Consider the following 15,862-nt stretch of genomic DNA (forward strand, 5'->3'; position numbering starts at 1 on the left):
CCATCCAGTGGTGAACTAACAGAATGCGGCGACCTAAACTCGAAGCACGTGCGTTTTGAGGCACGCGCACTACGCTCCCCGAGAAAGACCATACTTTGCAAGCCTACCACTAATTAAAAGATGCCATCCTAAACCATTTCTACTATTCACTCAAGTTACAGGGTAAGTGCATGGCATTGTTGTCATTACACTACATTCATTAAATTTGTCTCTTTTGAGTATCCGGAGCACAGTGGGCGGCGAAACAACGCAGTCTGCGTAGGAGAGGCACGCCCTATGTAATATAATTAGCAGTTACTTTATCCGGTCCTCTTCCGTAACTTTATCTGCAATTTCATTAAAAAAAAACAAAAAAAAAACGTTTATGTGATAGAACTTTTTTGCGCGAAATTAATAGTGGGTTTTTGAAAGAATAAACAGTGAAAAAAATCTTCAAATTTTTACACATTATCCCTATAAACAGTAATACAGTATATTTTATATACACTTTGACTTGATTGGTGTTTTAAAAACACGCTCAACTCCGTTAGGTGGCGGTATTTGCAACTTAAGGCAAAGATAAAGCGACGAAGAAGAAGTCGACTCCAACATGGCGACCTAGGACACCTTCCACGCTTGTTTGTTGACAAATATCAAAAATCAATTCTTTTTGCTTCATTTGAGAGTTTATAGACTGGAAACATGTCGAGACTCATCGTTAAAAACCTCCCAAATGGGGTAAGTAATACGCCTGGGTGAAAACAAACCACAGCGAAACAATACATACGTTTATCAGTCGACTTGAACGTAACTTGTGCTCAGATGAAGGAGGAGAGGTTCCGAGGGATGTTTGCGGCGTTTGGGACCGTGACTGACTGCACCCTCAAGTTCACCAAGGACGGCAAGTTCCGCAAGTTTGGTTTTGTTGGGTTCCAAAGCGAGGACGACGCGAATACAGCGTTGAAGCATTTTAACAGGAGCTTCGTGGACACTTCAAGAGTGACGGTGTGTTCTTGTGAGCCTGTTGTCAGCTTCACAAATGATGTTTCCATGTTCACAGATGTGTGATTTGTGTGCTCCATTGCAGGTGGAGATGTGTAAGGCATTTGGTGACCCCACTAAATCAAAAGCCTGGAGCAAACACACTCAGAGCTCTGAACCAGAAAAACCAGCCACACAAACTAAAACTGCTGAAAAATTGGTGAGCACTTCATTGCACCCATCAACAGAAACAGCAATGGAAAGAAAAGTACATTTGAAAGCTTGTATTCTAAGCTGTATTGTTTTGTAATTTTATGTTTATTAGGAGAAGGGGAAAAAGACAACCAGTGCAGTGAAAAAGGTGAGTTGCTTTCAATAATTTTTTTTTGTATTTAATAGGGATGTGGTGACTCGTCTGCTAAATTCTACTAATTATCCATTCACTGACCATATTACGTGCACCAGCACAATCTAACTGCATCCGAAACGAGAGATAAATTAAAAAAAGAAAATGTCATAAAAAAGCCTCTCAATACTATACATTGCTGTTGTACACCAATCCGAGCTACAACATCAATTCTACATACATCTGTGTATAATGAATGCCTCTCTGGTGGTAACCTAAACTGTGTTAAACTAGTTAGGAAGGCACATTTTATCTTTCCTTCTTGTCCCCCGGGTGAGAATAAGTTGTATCGAAAATGGATGGCCGAATGGACTGGAAATGTGTATTTAATGTTATAGCTGGTGAATGTATTACATAATGTAATGTTGAATTTGTAAGATAAATGGAATTTCAACCAAGGCATTGTTTTTTTTTTTTTTTTTTTTCGTAAACCACAGCAAGATCACCAACCCTTTCTTTATTACTAAACCTACCCTGTCTATGTCTATCGTGTGCATCAGCTCGAGGAGGATGAGGAGTTCAAGGAGTTCTTGTCAGTGCATCAGAATCGATGCCAAGTGCGGACCTGGGTGAATGATGCAATGGAGCAGGCAGTCGACCGTGACAGCGCCAAGGCAAAAAGCAAGGAGAAGCTGGCTGTTGATGATTACCTCAACTTTGACTCTGACCAGTCGGATGATGAATATGAGGAAAAAGAAGAGGAAGAAGGCAGTGAAGAGGACTGTAAGTAACTGTGAAAGACTTCAAAAGATGAAAGCTATCCCATCTCAGTGAGTAGTTGTGCAAAACTTGGACAAAATATAGCACATCTCAAGTCTTATCAACAGATTTCCCCAACTGTCTCCATATTTGTGGGCTACTTTGTTAAGTCGATCATCTCGCCAACAAGAGACAGTGTGGTAAAGTAGTGATGATGTGTTTTATAGGCACAACCACGAAAGAAGCTCTGAAGTCCAGCTTGTCAGATATGGACTATCTGCGCTCAAAGATGGTACGAACTGAGGACGCTATGGATGAAAGCGATGAAAAGGATGACAAGCTGCAGGGGGATGACGAAGAAGAAGATTTTGGACCTGCACAACTCAACGACAGCGCCTACGAGAGCGGGGACCGAAATCACACCGCCAAGATGAAGAACTCTGTTCCCTCTGAGGACAAGAAGCAGGGAAAAGGCAAGAAAAATGCAAGACAAGAGGTGACTAATTGGTCCAATTTACACTTTAAAAAATGACCTTATTTGCTTCATTGTTCAGTTTACCCTGTTTTCGTTCCAGATTGAACCAACAACAGAGTTCACGGTTAAGCTTAGAGGAGTCCCGTTCAATGTTAAAGAGGTGAATAGACTTCCAATTGTTGTCAAGGTTTATTTTTGTTCAGGATAAAATATAATATGGAACTCTGAAATTCATCACACCATGACGTTGTCTGCGTATGCAAATAGCATCAAATTAAAGAATTCATGACGCCACTGAAGCCTGCTGCCATCAGAATTGGAAGAAATGAAAGTGGGAACAGAACAGGTATCATACAGGAAGCATATTTTCATTTGCTGTACACACTGTTTCGTTTTGCTTGTTTTGTTGTCTATGGGTCTAAAATGCACAAATCTCGGGATCAAGGTTTTGTGGGTGCATGCGTGTGTTTTAGGCTATGTATATGTAGATCTTCACTCTGCAGAAGAGGTTGCAAAGGCCTTGAAGAAGAATAAAGACTATATAGGTGAGAGCTTTATCTCATGGTGCCAAGAACCTTTCTTATCCTTTTACATGACACTAATAAAATCATAAGAATGTGTTTTTATCCTTTTGCATGTTTTTAGGAGGGCGCTACATTGAGGTATTCGGCGTTGAGGCATCCGGATGGAACAGGACTGACCGAAAGGACAAAGCAATTGACAAAAACTTCATCAGGAAACTGAAGGAGGACGAGGAGGAAGAGGATGTTGCGGAATCAGGACGTCTCTTTGTCCGAAACCTCCCTTACACATGCACAGAAGACGAAATCACAGAAGTATTTTCTAAACATGGCGAGTTAAATGTCTGAAAGACAGATGAATACATTCCAATTGAAGTTGATGTAGCAAAAGTAATAACGTTGATCTGCATTTTGCATTATTGTAGGTCCGTTAGCTGAGGTGCTCTTCCCCATTGACAATCTAACAAAGAGACCTAAAGGTTTTGCTTTCATAACGTACATGATTCCAGAAAATGCTGTGGCGGCTTTGGCCCAGCTGGATGGGCACATTTTTCAGGTATGTTTGACTTGATGCTGCAGGATCTTACATTTTCATAAAGTTGAGCCTGCTCTTTATGGGAAGGTCAAAATAAATGTTTTTTTTTTTTTCTTTTCAGGGCCGGATGCTTCACCTGCTCCCATCCACAGTTAAAAAGGAAAAAAGTGAATCTACAGACGCAGGCGGTCCCGGCTCCTCATCTTATAAACGTCAAAAGGAAGCAAAAAACAAAGCTTCTAGTTCCAGGTAAGCGCATCCCTATTAAAGTTCTTGTGCTCTTTTGTTTTGCTGTCCTTTGAGTGAATACTTTTCTTCTTTTTTAAGTTCACACAACTGGAATACACTCTTTCTGGGCACAAGTGCCGGCTCTTCCCCATTGACAATCTAACAAAGAGACCTAAAGGTTTTGCTTTCATAACGTACATGATTCCAGAAAATGCTGTGGCGGCTTTGGCCCAGCTGGATGGGCACATTTTTCAGGTATGTTTGACTTGATGCTGCAGGATCTTACATTTTCATAAAGTTGAGCCTGCTCTTTATGGGAAGGTCAAAATAAATGTTTTTTTTTTTTTTCTTTTCAGGGCCGGATGCTTCACCTGCTCCCATCCACAGTTAAAAAGGAAAAAAGTGAATCTACAGACGCAGGCGGTCCCGGCTCCTCATCTTATAAACGTCAAAAGGAAGCAAAAAACAAAGCTTCTAGTTCCAGGTAAGCGCATCCCTATTAAAGTTCTTGTGCTCTTTTGTTTTGCTGTCCTTTGAGTGAATACTTTTCTTCTTTTTTAAGTTCACACAACTGGAATACACTCTTTCTGGGCACAAGTGCCGTAGCCGATGCCATTGCGGAAAAATATAACACCACAAAAAGCCAAGTCTTTGACCATGTAACGTCACCCTGTTTTTGCACAATACTCCACAAAAATATTGGACTGTGGAACCTGATTCGTGCCTAACTTATGTTTTTCCTTTTATTTCCCATTTTGTCGCCGTCTCTGCAGGAGACGAAGGGAAGTGTCGCAGTGCGAATGGCTCTGGGGGAGACACAGATTGTCCAAGAGACTCGCCAGTTTCTAATAGACAGCGGTGTCAGTTTGGATTCCTTTAGTCAGGTACGGTTTGACTGAAGCACCCGTTACGCTGCGGTCACCTTTCTTCTAAATTAAGTTCATTTGTCTGGTGCGTAGGCAGCTGCAGAAAGGAGCACAACCGTGATCTTGGTGAAGAACCTCCCAGCCGGAGTGACCGTGTCAGAGCTGGAGGAGCTCTTCTCCACTCATGGCTCTTTGGGGCGAGTGCTGCTGCCGCCCTCCGGCCTCACCGCCATCATCGAGTTCCTGGAACCCACTGAAGCGAAGCGTGCTTTTACTAGACTCGCCTACAGCAAGGTGCGTTAAACCTGTTTCTGTTTGTGTGGAGCATGCGGAGAAAACTGAAACTTATTGGGTTTATCTCTGTACCACAGTTCCATCACGTCCCATTGTATTTGGAGTGGGCGCCTGTGGGGGTGTTTGTTGCAACCAAAGCAGTGCCAGGTACGACACCACACTTGCTCTCTCATAAAGACCATAACTATTACTATTTTTAAATGAACAATAAATGTATGGATTGGTATAACCAAGTGAAAGCAGAGGAGGAGAAGAAGCAACAGAAGGATGAAAAAGACAAGGATGAAGAAGAAGAAGAGGAGGAGGAGGAGGAAGACTCTGTTCCAGGTTCCACACTTTTCATCAAGAATCTAAATTTCAGCACGACCGAAGAAACACTTCAAGAGGTACACTTTTGTAGCTCTGAAAAATGGAGAAAATTATGTCAGTGGTTTTTACTTGATATTAATTTGCTCTTTTCTGATAGACTTTCTCAAAATGTGGCAAGGTGAAGTCATGCACAATCTCGAAGAAAAAAGACAAAACAGGTATTTAGTGGTAAAAACCAAAATGCTACAATGCTCATTTGACAGTCATAAGCTGAAGCAATCAGTTATGCAGAAAGAAGCATCACTGGTTTGTTTAGGGATTGGAGTTTGTGTTTTAAAGTAATACCTGCTCTGACTTGCAGGGAAAATACTGTCAATGGGCTATGGTTTTGTTCAGTATTATACCGCTGAGTCAGCACAGAAAGCCTTGCGACAGCTCCAGGTATTTGAATTTGTTCCTTTTCTGTTTAAAACTTGCCACCGCCTTGTTTGTATGTCACATAACCCTCTCTCCCTCCCTCTCTCTCTCCTCCTTCCAGCACTGCAATGTTGATGAGCACAGCTTAGAGCTGAAGATTTCAGAGAGAGCTACAAGGTAAAAATATAACGTGGCTCATGCACTCAGTGTGGGGACCTGGGAACGGGATTTGACATCAACTATTATGTGGAGCTCCTTCACAGGGGCCACGAGCTTGATGTGGACAGAATGGGTTTCATCCTTCCGTGAAATAAAAACCCCACATTGGTCACTGAAATAACTTCAATGTCCAAGATTGGAATGTGTCCAAATGAACATTGGCAAGCCACAAAACATCCAAGAAATCTTCTGAAACTTGTTGACAAATGAGACAAAAATGTAGCTTTTTGGCAAGGAGCAAAATGAAAAATGCAACATACAAAGAAAAGAGCAAGGAACAAAATGTGCTGCTTCTTGGTCTCACGCACAGGTCATGGAGCTTCTAATTGGACAAAGACAAAATACACAGCTAAAAAACATACCATGAAAAATTGTAATCTACCTAATCTACCATCATGCTTAGTTTTAATATTCTTTTTCTGTTTTTATTTTACAATTCGTGGGATAGCCATGTGTTGTGCCCCCAATTGACTATTAATCCGAATTAATGTTGTCTTTTGTTTACGCAGGGCTGCTGAAGTGCCGCGCAAGAAAAAGCAGGTGGACAAGAAGCAAACGGGATCAAAGATCCTTGTGCGAAATGTTCCCTTCCAAGCCCGTGTCAAGGAAATTCGAGAACTCTTCTGGTAGCAGTCACGTACACACACAGCTACTGTATATGACTCACTTTGTAAATGGGCAATTCGTTAATCCACTCATTCTCCTGTTGGCTGTCTCAGTACATTTGGAGAGCTGAAAACAGTCCGTCTTCCAAAGAAAGCAGCAGGTACAGGGAATCATAGAGGTTTTGGCTTCATTGACTTCGTCACTAAGCAGGATGCCAAGGTTTGGGCAAACACACACTGCATTTGTGTTTATGTAACTCTCTCTCATGGTCACCAGTTTAAATGACCATACAGTATAAATAATGATATACTTGTCTTGATTTCCAGAAAGCATTCACTGCCTTGTGCCACAGCACCCATCTTTACGGGAGACGTCTTGTGCTAGAATGGGCTGATACGGAGGAAACAGTGGAAACACTGAGACGGAAAACAGCTGAACATTTTCATGGTAAATTGTTTTAAGGACTGGAAAAGATTGTGTGTGTGATTAGTGCAATCAATGGAATCATTCTTCTCACCTTTCTCATTTATTTTCAATTTTAGTGGCCAGCAAAAAGCAACGAAAGGCAGAGGTGCTCGGGGGAATTCTGGAAGAGATGGAAACTCCACAAGATGCGGAGGACTGAAACTGATGCCGTTGCCTACATTGAAGCCAAAAGGAATTGAGGGGTTGAGAGATCTGTTGTCACTACCTAAAGGTTGCGAGTTTGATTGCTAGCTACCTCAACAACGTGTTGAGGTATTGTTGAGAAAGATGCGCCAGTTAAACTGGATGGTGTGTGATTCAGGAATTTTAATACATTACAGTAGATGCCAGCACCATTAATCATGTTAGTAAGGATGGAATTAAGTACTGTAAAAGTCTTCAGTACCAAGAAGTGTTAAGAATTACACATTGAACAGTCTTGATCTCATATGAGAATCTACACAAAATATGAGAAATATGTTTTTATTTAAAGATGTTTTGTACAGGATGTTTTGAAATCTGTTTAAAATTAAAGTTTAAAAAAAAGCATTTGTGGTCTTGTGTGCTGTCGTGTCAAATATGCAAGTCGCGATTAGACTGTCTTACTTTGAAAGTCCATCCTTCTATCAACACCGGTTGTCCTGAACAGGGTCGTGGGGGGATGCTGGAGCCTATCCCAGCTGACTTCGGCTGAAAGGCGAATTACACCCCGATCTGGTCACCAGTCAGTCCCACGCTTAGGGACAATTTAGAGTGCTCCCTTAACCTGCCGGTCATGTTTTTTTGGAATGTGGGTGGAAAGTGTAGTAACAGCAGAAAACCCACACAGGCACATGGAGAACATGGACATTTCACCCAGGAAGGTCAGAGCCGGAACCGAAGCCTGCACCTCTGCTTAGAGGCTGGCGTGCGAACCAGTCGAACACTGTGCCGCCAAACCAAGGAACCCTCCTTCCAAATTCTACACAAAATGTATCCTAGAAATCATTACATGAAAACGCTCAAGAAATACACTGACGTATACTGCTTATTCTGTACTTTGCAGCCTGAAATAGTTTCTCGTCTATTTTGGCATTGCCAATCTGAAAACAATTCTGGAAATACATCTGACAAAATGTATGTCTAATAAACTAAATATGACATTTTAACTACCCTACGAACAAACAATCTTTGCATACTTCACTAATCAGATACAAAAACTTTAGAATAAGTCTGATTCTGCTTCAGACAAATTTTTTATACATAAATCAGAATTCTCTGGTCATAGTCTCGCATACTAACAACTCGGCCATTATTTCTAGTCTGTAAGTCTCACATAATATTCCTAAGCAATAAAAACGATGGTGTGTGGAAAAATTCTGTATGCTGCAATATAATTAGCTGTTTGTTCATTTATTTACTTATATATTTATTTAGGCGTCTTTTTTGTTAAACTGACTTGTGCTGTATGCTTTGCGTGTGTTTTTTTTATTTATCTTTTTTGTTTTCATTCTTTTTTGATGAACTCTGGTATTGTCCGTAAAAAAAAAAAAACGAAAGAAAAAAAAAATCTCTGCTGTGATCATGTGATGACTCCCTCATATCATGTGACTCATTCGTGAAAATATGGCTTGCCGCTCGGTTGAGATGTCTTTATTGTGTAGGTTTACCCTCGTTTTGACTGTTAGTTGTGTTTTACCTGTACTCAATAACTTGGCTCGAGCTGAAGTACAAACGGCAGTTATTGACAAAATCACGGGGCAACTCTCTCTCCTGGAGGGTTACAGAGAAGATTTTGTGGCGTGGGCTAACTTCACCGACGACATTCAAACGTCGGGGTAGGTCGATAACAAGGCTGAAAAACACATTTACTTGAACTGCTGCTTTCACTGAATCCAATGTGTTCGCATCAAATCAGCTGGGCTTTCTTGGAAGTGACTACCAACAGTCAATACAATGACAGTATCCAGGCGTATGCTGCCGGAGCCGTGGAGGCTGCTGTCACATCTCAGGTCAACCTCTAAAAACATTGGATTACCCTTACTTGGTTGCACTGGGCCTTCCAAGATAATATGTTTTCGTTGCTTATGGGTATTTCTGTGTTTAGCTTATCTACAAACACTGGATGAACACTCTCATGGGTTACTGTGGACCTTTCTCGAGAGATTCAGGTTACTGTGATCGTCTTAAAACTTTCATCACTATCAACCTGCAATGGATTCAGGAGCAAATTGAGAAGGAGCCAAATTCGCCTTACTGGTACCAGGTACGTTGGAGGTCTTCTATCTGAATAAATGTCACCTCCTGTTGTATTTCAGGTCAAGCTGAAACGTGTTAAAGTAAAAAAAAAAAAAAAGACAAAAAACCCCATTAAAAAGGTATTTCAGAGTGACTTTTTTTTTTAATTATAAGATTTTTTTTTTTTTTTTAGTTTCTGACATTTTGGGACTATTGTAAGTCAACCATGTATGATTATTATTGCAGTCCTTATGTAAGAGAAGGGTCAAAAGACGGACCACAGTAAGTAAACAAGGCTCTTTAAAATTATTGTTGTATTTTGCATGACAGGTACGCCTGGCTCTTCTTCAGCTCAAAGGTCTGGAGGACAGTTACAATGAAGAACTCTCATTTCCTTCTGGCCAAATGACCTTTAATCCATTTGGTTTCATGTAAGTAGATGTGATTTATATAAAATAGGACAAACTAAACGCTAAACAAATGAAATTGCCTTGTATACCCAACCAGACTCTTCCAAATGGCCGGAGATCTGGAAGACTTGGAATCAGCTCTAAATAAGTCCAGTCTGACTCGACCAGTAGGATCTGGCTCATGCTCTGCTCTCATTAAGCTGCTGCCAAACAATAAGGATCTACTGGTGTCACATGACACATGGGGAACCTACCAGTCAATGTTGCGGATCATCAAGAAATATTCCTTTGCCTTCAAAGTTTCTCCATTAGGTATTTTCATGACTCCTGTCCTGTATTTTGTGTTTACACACACTATGTATAAAAGTACGGTACTCATGTTTTTAAGAGTGACAAGTAGCCAACATTGTTGCCAACAATGCAAAATGTTGTTCATGAGGATAATGTGTTTTAAGTTTTGGAGCACTATCATATTTATTAATTTTGTCCCCAGACAATCTGATCCTCCCCGGACAGATCCAGGCATTCTCCTCCTACCCTGGATCTATTTTTTCTGGAGATGACTTTTATATCCTTAGTAGTGGCTTGGTAAGAGCTATCAGCAGCTATGATGCAATGATAGTCCCTTTGCATGATAATGATTTAAAGGAGAAGTCAAGTCAAAAAATTTCTTTACAAGATGTTCTGTATGGTGACCAATCACAGCTCAGCTCGCGAACATCTTATGATCAAACTCAGAAAAGACGTGAATCGTGCTTGTTTGTGACCTGAGCTGCTGTGATGTCATTTTCAGTGGCAAAATGGCCGCAACCTGAGCTGGGTAAAAACAGACGGATTTTGCTGCTCAATTCAAATTACACAAGCATAATAATAATCAGAATGTCGTGTTTCGGCTAGTGGAGCCACATAGAACATCTTATTGTAAAGACATTTTTTTTCACTTGACTAAGAAAAGCTTCGCCTACAATACAATAGTGTTTGAATTACTTACTCATCATATATGGTTGTAGGTTACCCTGGAAACCACCATTGGAAACAGCAACCCTGCTTTGTGGAAATTTGTTCAACCCACTGGCACCGTGATGGAATGGCTCAGAAATATTGTGGCTAATCGTCTGGCAGTCACTGCCAAAGCCTGGGCAGAGTTATTCAGCAAGTACAACAGTGGCACGTAGGTTTCCAAGTATTATTCACCTCCTAAAAATGCTCAAGTCGTGAATTTCAGATGTACACCAGTCTCGATTCTTGAGTAAAGAATAAAATAAAGATTATCATTTTCGTTTGGACCATGCATGCTTTTTAGGTACAACAATCAGTGGATGATCGTGGACTATAACAACTTCACTCCAGGCATGACCAACATCATGGAGGACCTGTTTGTCGTGTTAGAGCAGATTCCGTAAGTCTATTAAACTTATTTTACGTGGTTGTTTTGTTTGTTACAAATAGGCTATTCCTCTTGCTTTAACATTTCAGGGGTCAAATTGTTTTTACGGATAAAACAGAAGAATTACTTCAGAAAGGATACTGGGCAAGTTACAACATACCGTAAGTATGGATGCACAACATTTACAGTATGTTGAATGTGACCTGCCCATGTTTGCAATTTATATCATTTTCGAACCATATCTGATGGAAGGTACTATGAGGACATATTTAATGCGAGCGGCTGCAATGAGCTGGTGAAAAAGTTTGGCTCGTGGTTCTCCCTGGACCAGAATCCTCGTGCTCAGATATTCAAGAGAGACCAAAAAGCAGTGACAGACGTTGCCTCCATGATGCGCCTAATGAGGTACAGATTGTGAAACAAAGTAACTTTTTGTGCATTTAAATGCATCATAATTTTTCTATACTTTAATATTTTTATCTGTTTAGATATAATAACTTCAAAGAAGACCCCTTGTCACGTTGCCAAGACTGCAATCCACCTGAGAATGGAGAGAATGCCATCTCCGCTCGCTCAGACCTAAATCCGGCAAACGGCACCTATCCATTTGGCGCCTTACGGCAAAGGTCCCATGGAGGAACAGACATGAAGGTGTTTGTCTTTTTTGACATTCTATGAATCCATTCATAGGCCCTGCCTGAAACACACTGATACACGATGTCTGTTTTGTGCAGATGACCTCCTATGGAATGTTTCGTCGATATGAGATGCTGGCCATAAGTGGGCCGACCTGGGACCAACTGCCCCCCTTCCAATGGAGCATGTCTCCATACAAAGACCTGCTGCACATGGGTCAGCCTGATATTTGGGCGTTCAAGCCTGTAAAAGTCACCTGGACACCTTGATTGCAATAATGCCTGACATAGAGATGGTGGCCTGGAGGAGCAGCGGAGGTTTTGACAAAGGGAAATAATACTAAATGTCAATGGTTTCTCAGATTTATCAGTATACAGATTAAATTCTGGATTTTCTGATTCTTTTGCACTATTTCAACAATAAACGCACACAAGGGAGATTTGAATGTGAGGGAATATGAACAAATCACTTACAGCCTGTACTATTGTAAAATTGAATTGTTGCATTGATTTATGTTTGATGATGTTTGAATTGTCTATTTCTTAACACTAAATCAACGTTTAAATCATTATTATTTGACAGATTTTATTTTATAATTGTTTTGTAATCATAATATGCTTCTTGCATTTTTTGGGAAAACCATTCTCTAAATAAACTCACCATTGAGATATCATCATCTATTTCCCATTCATTCCACATAACTAATCACCCTGAAAGATGTGCAGAACGTGAAATCTATGCTTTAACTCAAAACATCAACATTTTTGTGAATTTATGGGAAAGTGCATTTTTGGGCCGTGTTAAATTCTATACACACTGCACTAAAAACAGTCAAAGTGCACGCTATTTGTTCTCTATCTGGAATCCTAACAGATAAAGTAGAAATATAATTGCATAATAAGTTCCAATGTAATTGTCAGAAGTTATTATATGGGCCATTATTATATGGACCAATGTACACCACGGCTGCATCCGACAGGCTGACAGCGCACTGTTAAACAAGTGATGTCACCGACAGGTTATCAACACTCACGTGGTTCTCGTCACCCAACCAGTTTACAGCCGTACCGTATACTGGTTGGGTGTCGTAAAGAAAACACTCGTGTCGTAGTTGTCAATCCAGCACCTGAACTCTTCGCACCTTTTCGGAAAATCCATTTTCCGTACCGTTCTGCCACCTCTCCATCGCCTTTGTTGGATTTCGTCATTTGGTTAAGGAGAGATGAAAATGTGCTTTCTTTCCAACGTAGGAAAGGACAGCAGCGTGTAAAACAAATTCCACTTCACTTTTCCTTACTGAAGTACTGCTGACGTAAGTCTTTTGCCCTGCGCAAAATATTTGCTTCATAACAAAATTACATGCATGCAGACATTAACTGTTGCATTTGTGAAGGATCACTCACTGGTGTTTCTTTCACAGATTTTGGAATTGCCTATTTTGAATTACGGTGTTTATAATTTTATTTCTCTTTGTGTGGAACCACACTTTTAATTTTACTTTGTACGTATATAGGTTGGCCTCGACGACTATCCACTTGTGACAAAAAGAAAACGTTTTATTACTATTTTTAAAAAGATTGTTTTTTTTAAACGCGCGCGCGCGCGCGCGCACACACACACACACACACACACACACACACACACACATACACACACACACACACACACACACACACATTCACACTCACACATTTACAGTCTGCATTTGAAAAACGTGCATTCTCGCAGGACACATGCAGGAGCCGATTTTCTCGTTTACAGTGTCGATGTGTTTTTGTGTAATTACTCATATCCTTAAGTGAGAAATGAACATATGGTCATTCAATATTTCACGAGAGATTTGTGACGCGTGTTTCCTGTGTTTACTTAATTTCAGGTTTCATTGTGTTTGACTATGGCATCTTGGCAGCCCCTTTGCAATTTAAGAGATTACGTGTCCCAGAACCCACCGCCTGTGACATTTTTCTTGTGTCTCTTGATGCTGGCTATTTCATTTATCTGCCTCAGCTCTTATAGCAGTAATCATCCTTTGCCCAATCCTGACACAGCAAAGGTAAGATCTGCTTTATTTGCCTTGCGTTTGGGGGAGAATGGGACATTTAATATAAAGTGCAAGTTGGAATCAGCATGACTCAGTGTCAAGCAGTTGTATTGTGCACGTCACTTCATTCATTTCATCATCATTTCATTTTACAAGTTAAAATACTACAAAAAGAAATGTGGTACTGTCTTGTTTTTTATGTTTGCTGTCATGTTGTAACAGGGACAATATTATTAAGATGAATAAGAATGTATGTTTTCATGAACATCCTCCAATTTATGATGAATTCACTGACAAGTGACCAAGGTCTGCCTTTTCAAACGTTTAATCTAAGTGGAAACGACCTCCACACTGAAAGTAAAAAAATTCAAATGTAAATAAAGTATTATATATTGAGTAGACAAGAGACAAAACAAGCACTTTGAGAATAATGAGAGATACAATTCAATGAAAACCTGCATGTAGGTACACAGTTCAAATGTCACCTGACGTCTAGTCATGAAGTGTCTACCTAATTCTTCCTAAGTGATATCAGATACTGTAAGCACACATGAACAGGCAGTTATCGCATGTCTCATGTGACTGATGACACACCGACATCCTGCTTTGTCTCACAACAAAGTGATAAGACAATATCAGAGAGAGAGAGAAAGAAACAAAGTCTACTTTCTTATCCTCAGACTAAACAAATGAGTATATAAGCATTTAAGTAACACAAAATGTAGTTTCTTAACCAACCTGGATTTTTCTGGTCCGTACTTAGAAATATAATGCTAATTTAAAACAGAATTCTGAAAAAGTGTTTGAAAATTTGCCTAGTGCTATTGTTCAAGAGCTTGATAGTGGAACAGAAATGAACTTGACCTAAACTACACTTTATTTAGGCTCCCAGCGTTATCATCATTATGTCAAATGCCGCTTTGTCTCCCAGGACTGGAACCATCTCCTCTCTACGTTGGCACACTTCCATCTGTGTGTTAAAACCAATTGGAGTTCAGATGATCTGGTGTCTCTAGGCCCATCTCCACTTAGAGAACAGAAAAGAAGTAGAGACGCTTCACTCGACTTGACACCACAGCCCGCACATGTCACCAGTTTGCATCTCAAGGTTCCTGTGACAATCACAAACAGCCACGGCCTTCCAAAAGACGTTGACGTTTTTACAACCTTGAGAGCCAGTCAGTTGGATCTTGAGGGTTGGTATTGCATTTCATCACTTAGATTTGCGGTAAACAAGAATGTCTTGTAATTGTTCATCTTATGCAATTGTTTTTTTCTTTAGGCAATGAGATTGTGAATGTAAATATCCACCGTGAAAATGATACCTACGCCTGCCTCACTTTAAGAGCTCCAACCGCTCTCTTCCCTATGAGCCGGTGTGTTTGGCTGCACTCAAGTTGTATTTTGAACGTACAAGTATGCTGATGCCACAACTTATTGTTGACAGTTTGCATTATATTTGTTTGTAGGCTTCCCCCAGAGTGTCCCGCATCAAGCAACAGCCATTCATCTGTCCATGTGGAGGCAACTGACCAGCCACCACCAACATCACAAGCCTGCTATGGTCTTCTCTACAGGAATGACCCTACTCTCACTATCATGTTAACAAAGGTACGGCATGGATGATATGTAAGTAATGTGTTCTGCCAAATAACACATCACCCTGCAATGTGTTTTCTCCGTGTCTAGGAGGAGCAGTGGGTGGCAGTGCGACATCTGATAGAAGTCAGTATGTGTCTGATAGGAGTTTGTTTAATACTTTGTTTAGCTGCTAGCCTGTCACCTTCAAAGATGCGCAACTACCACAGGAAGGAGCCGGACCTTCAAAATGTAAATGTCATTTCTTTTATTATTGTACAGTTGTAAAGCATGCCAAACTTGGTTTTGATTCTCAATGCCATTGTTGTTGTTTGTTTGTTGCAGGAATCTTTGATTGACACTTGATCAATTTTGTCAAGTGAAGGATTCAGTCCAGTGAGAAAAATTATCCTTCTATCCAATTGGATCTGAATGAAAAAGTTTTATTTAATATGTACTTCTCATCCAGTTTTCTGTTTGCTGTTATCCAGTGTCTCCAGTATAAATGTCTGTCAGATTAAAAGTAAAGCTGAAAGAAAAACAGTTAATTCTGTTTGCTGTTTAATTGTACATGATGCATACTCTTTGGCAAC

At 40.4% G+C, this 15,862-nt stretch overlaps 3 protein-coding genes across 4 annotated transcripts; all 3 read left to right on the forward strand.

Moving 5' to 3' along the window:
- Positions 1–556: 556 nt before the first annotated feature.
- Positions 557–7,545, forward strand: rbm19 (RNA binding motif protein 19). Its single transcript, XM_019866914.1, has 24 exons — positions 557–717; positions 802–984; positions 1,067–1,180; positions 1,286–1,321; positions 1,867–2,089; positions 2,293–2,561; positions 2,641–2,700; positions 2,808–2,886; positions 3,014–3,085; positions 3,186–3,392; positions 3,487–3,617; positions 3,718–3,845; positions 4,387–4,483; positions 4,598–4,708; positions 4,784–4,984; positions 5,062–5,131; positions 5,219–5,370; positions 5,451–5,511; positions 5,655–5,734; positions 5,832–5,887; positions 6,439–6,555; positions 6,649–6,754; positions 6,862–6,982; positions 7,078–7,545. The coding sequence occupies exons 1-24, from the start codon at positions 682–684 to the stop codon at positions 7,158–7,160; spliced, it is 2,793 nt and encodes a 930-aa protein (XP_019722473.1). The 5' UTR covers positions 557–681; the 3' UTR covers positions 7,161–7,545.
- LOC109514129 (transmembrane protein 248) lies at positions 776–15,817 on the forward strand. 2 transcript variants are annotated; one of them, XM_019866961.1, is made up of 8 exons: positions 776–786; positions 12,914–12,962; positions 13,527–13,703; positions 14,623–14,887; positions 14,974–15,067; positions 15,161–15,302; positions 15,381–15,521; positions 15,615–15,817. In XM_019866961.1, exons 3-8 carry the CDS (start codon positions 13,545–13,547, stop codon positions 15,633–15,635), a joined length of 822 nt encoding a protein of 273 aa, XP_019722520.1. In that variant the 5' UTR covers positions 776–786; positions 12,914–12,962; positions 13,527–13,544; the 3' UTR covers positions 15,636–15,817. The 2 variants fall into 2 exon arrangements, with proteins under 2 accessions (XP_019722520.1, XP_019722519.1); XM_019866960.1 differs by lacking the exon at positions 776–786 and having other exon boundaries at positions 12,733–12,962.
- On the forward strand, positions 8,573–12,323 carry plbd2 (phospholipase B domain containing 2). Its single transcript, XM_019866933.1, has 12 exons — positions 8,573–8,817; positions 8,898–8,991; positions 9,087–9,245; positions 9,548–9,648; positions 9,725–9,939; positions 10,121–10,215; positions 10,638–10,798; positions 10,931–11,026; positions 11,104–11,175; positions 11,267–11,419; positions 11,503–11,665; positions 11,749–12,323. The coding sequence occupies exons 1-12, from the start codon at positions 8,606–8,608 to the stop codon at positions 11,917–11,919; spliced, it is 1,692 nt and encodes a 563-aa protein (XP_019722492.1). The 5' UTR covers positions 8,573–8,605; the 3' UTR covers positions 11,920–12,323.
- Positions 15,818–15,862: the final 45 nt, after the last annotated feature.

The sequence above is a fragment of the Hippocampus comes genome, unplaced genomic scaffold (genome assembly GCF_001891065.2).
Source record: "Hippocampus comes isolate QL1 unplaced genomic scaffold, H_comes_QL1_v1.1 scaffold322, whole genome shotgun sequence".
Classification (NCBI taxonomy): Eukaryota; Metazoa; Chordata; class Actinopteri; order Syngnathiformes; family Syngnathidae; genus Hippocampus; species Hippocampus comes.

Bases quoted from the DNA above. Each gene is read 5' to 3' on its own strand.
- rbm19 (XM_019866914.1), top strand. From the start codon at position 682: ATGTCGAGACTCATCGTTAAAAACCTCCCAAATGGG. The intron at 3,846-4,386 runs GTAAGCGCATCC...TTCTTTTTTAAG, and splicing joins AACAAAGCTTCTAGTTCCAG to TTCACACAACTGGAATACAC. The intron at 6,556-6,648 runs GTAGCAGTCACG...TGGCTGTCTCAG, and splicing joins GAAATTCGAGAACTCTTCTG to TACATTTGGAGAGCTGAAAA.
- plbd2 (XM_019866933.1), top strand. From the start codon at position 8,606: ATGGCTTGCCGCTCGGTTGAGATGTCTTTATTGTGTAGGTTTACCCTC. The intron at 9,246-9,547 runs GTACGTTGGAGG...TTTGCATGACAG, and splicing joins ATTCGCCTTACTGGTACCAG to GTACGCCTGGCTCTTCTTCA. The intron at 9,649-9,724 runs GTAAGTAGATGT...ATACCCAACCAG, and splicing joins TTTAATCCATTTGGTTTCAT to ACTCTTCCAAATGGCCGGAG.
- LOC109514129 (XM_019866961.1), top strand. From the start codon at position 13,545: ATGGCATCTTGGCAGCCCCTTTGCAATTTAAGAGATTACGTGTCCCAG. The intron at 15,068-15,160 runs GTGTGTTTGGCT...ATTTGTTTGTAG, and splicing joins GCTCTCTTCCCTATGAGCCG to GCTTCCCCCAGAGTGTCCCG. The intron at 15,522-15,614 runs GTAAATGTCATT...TGTTTGTTGCAG, and splicing joins AGGAGCCGGACCTTCAAAAT to GAATCTTTGATTGACACTTG.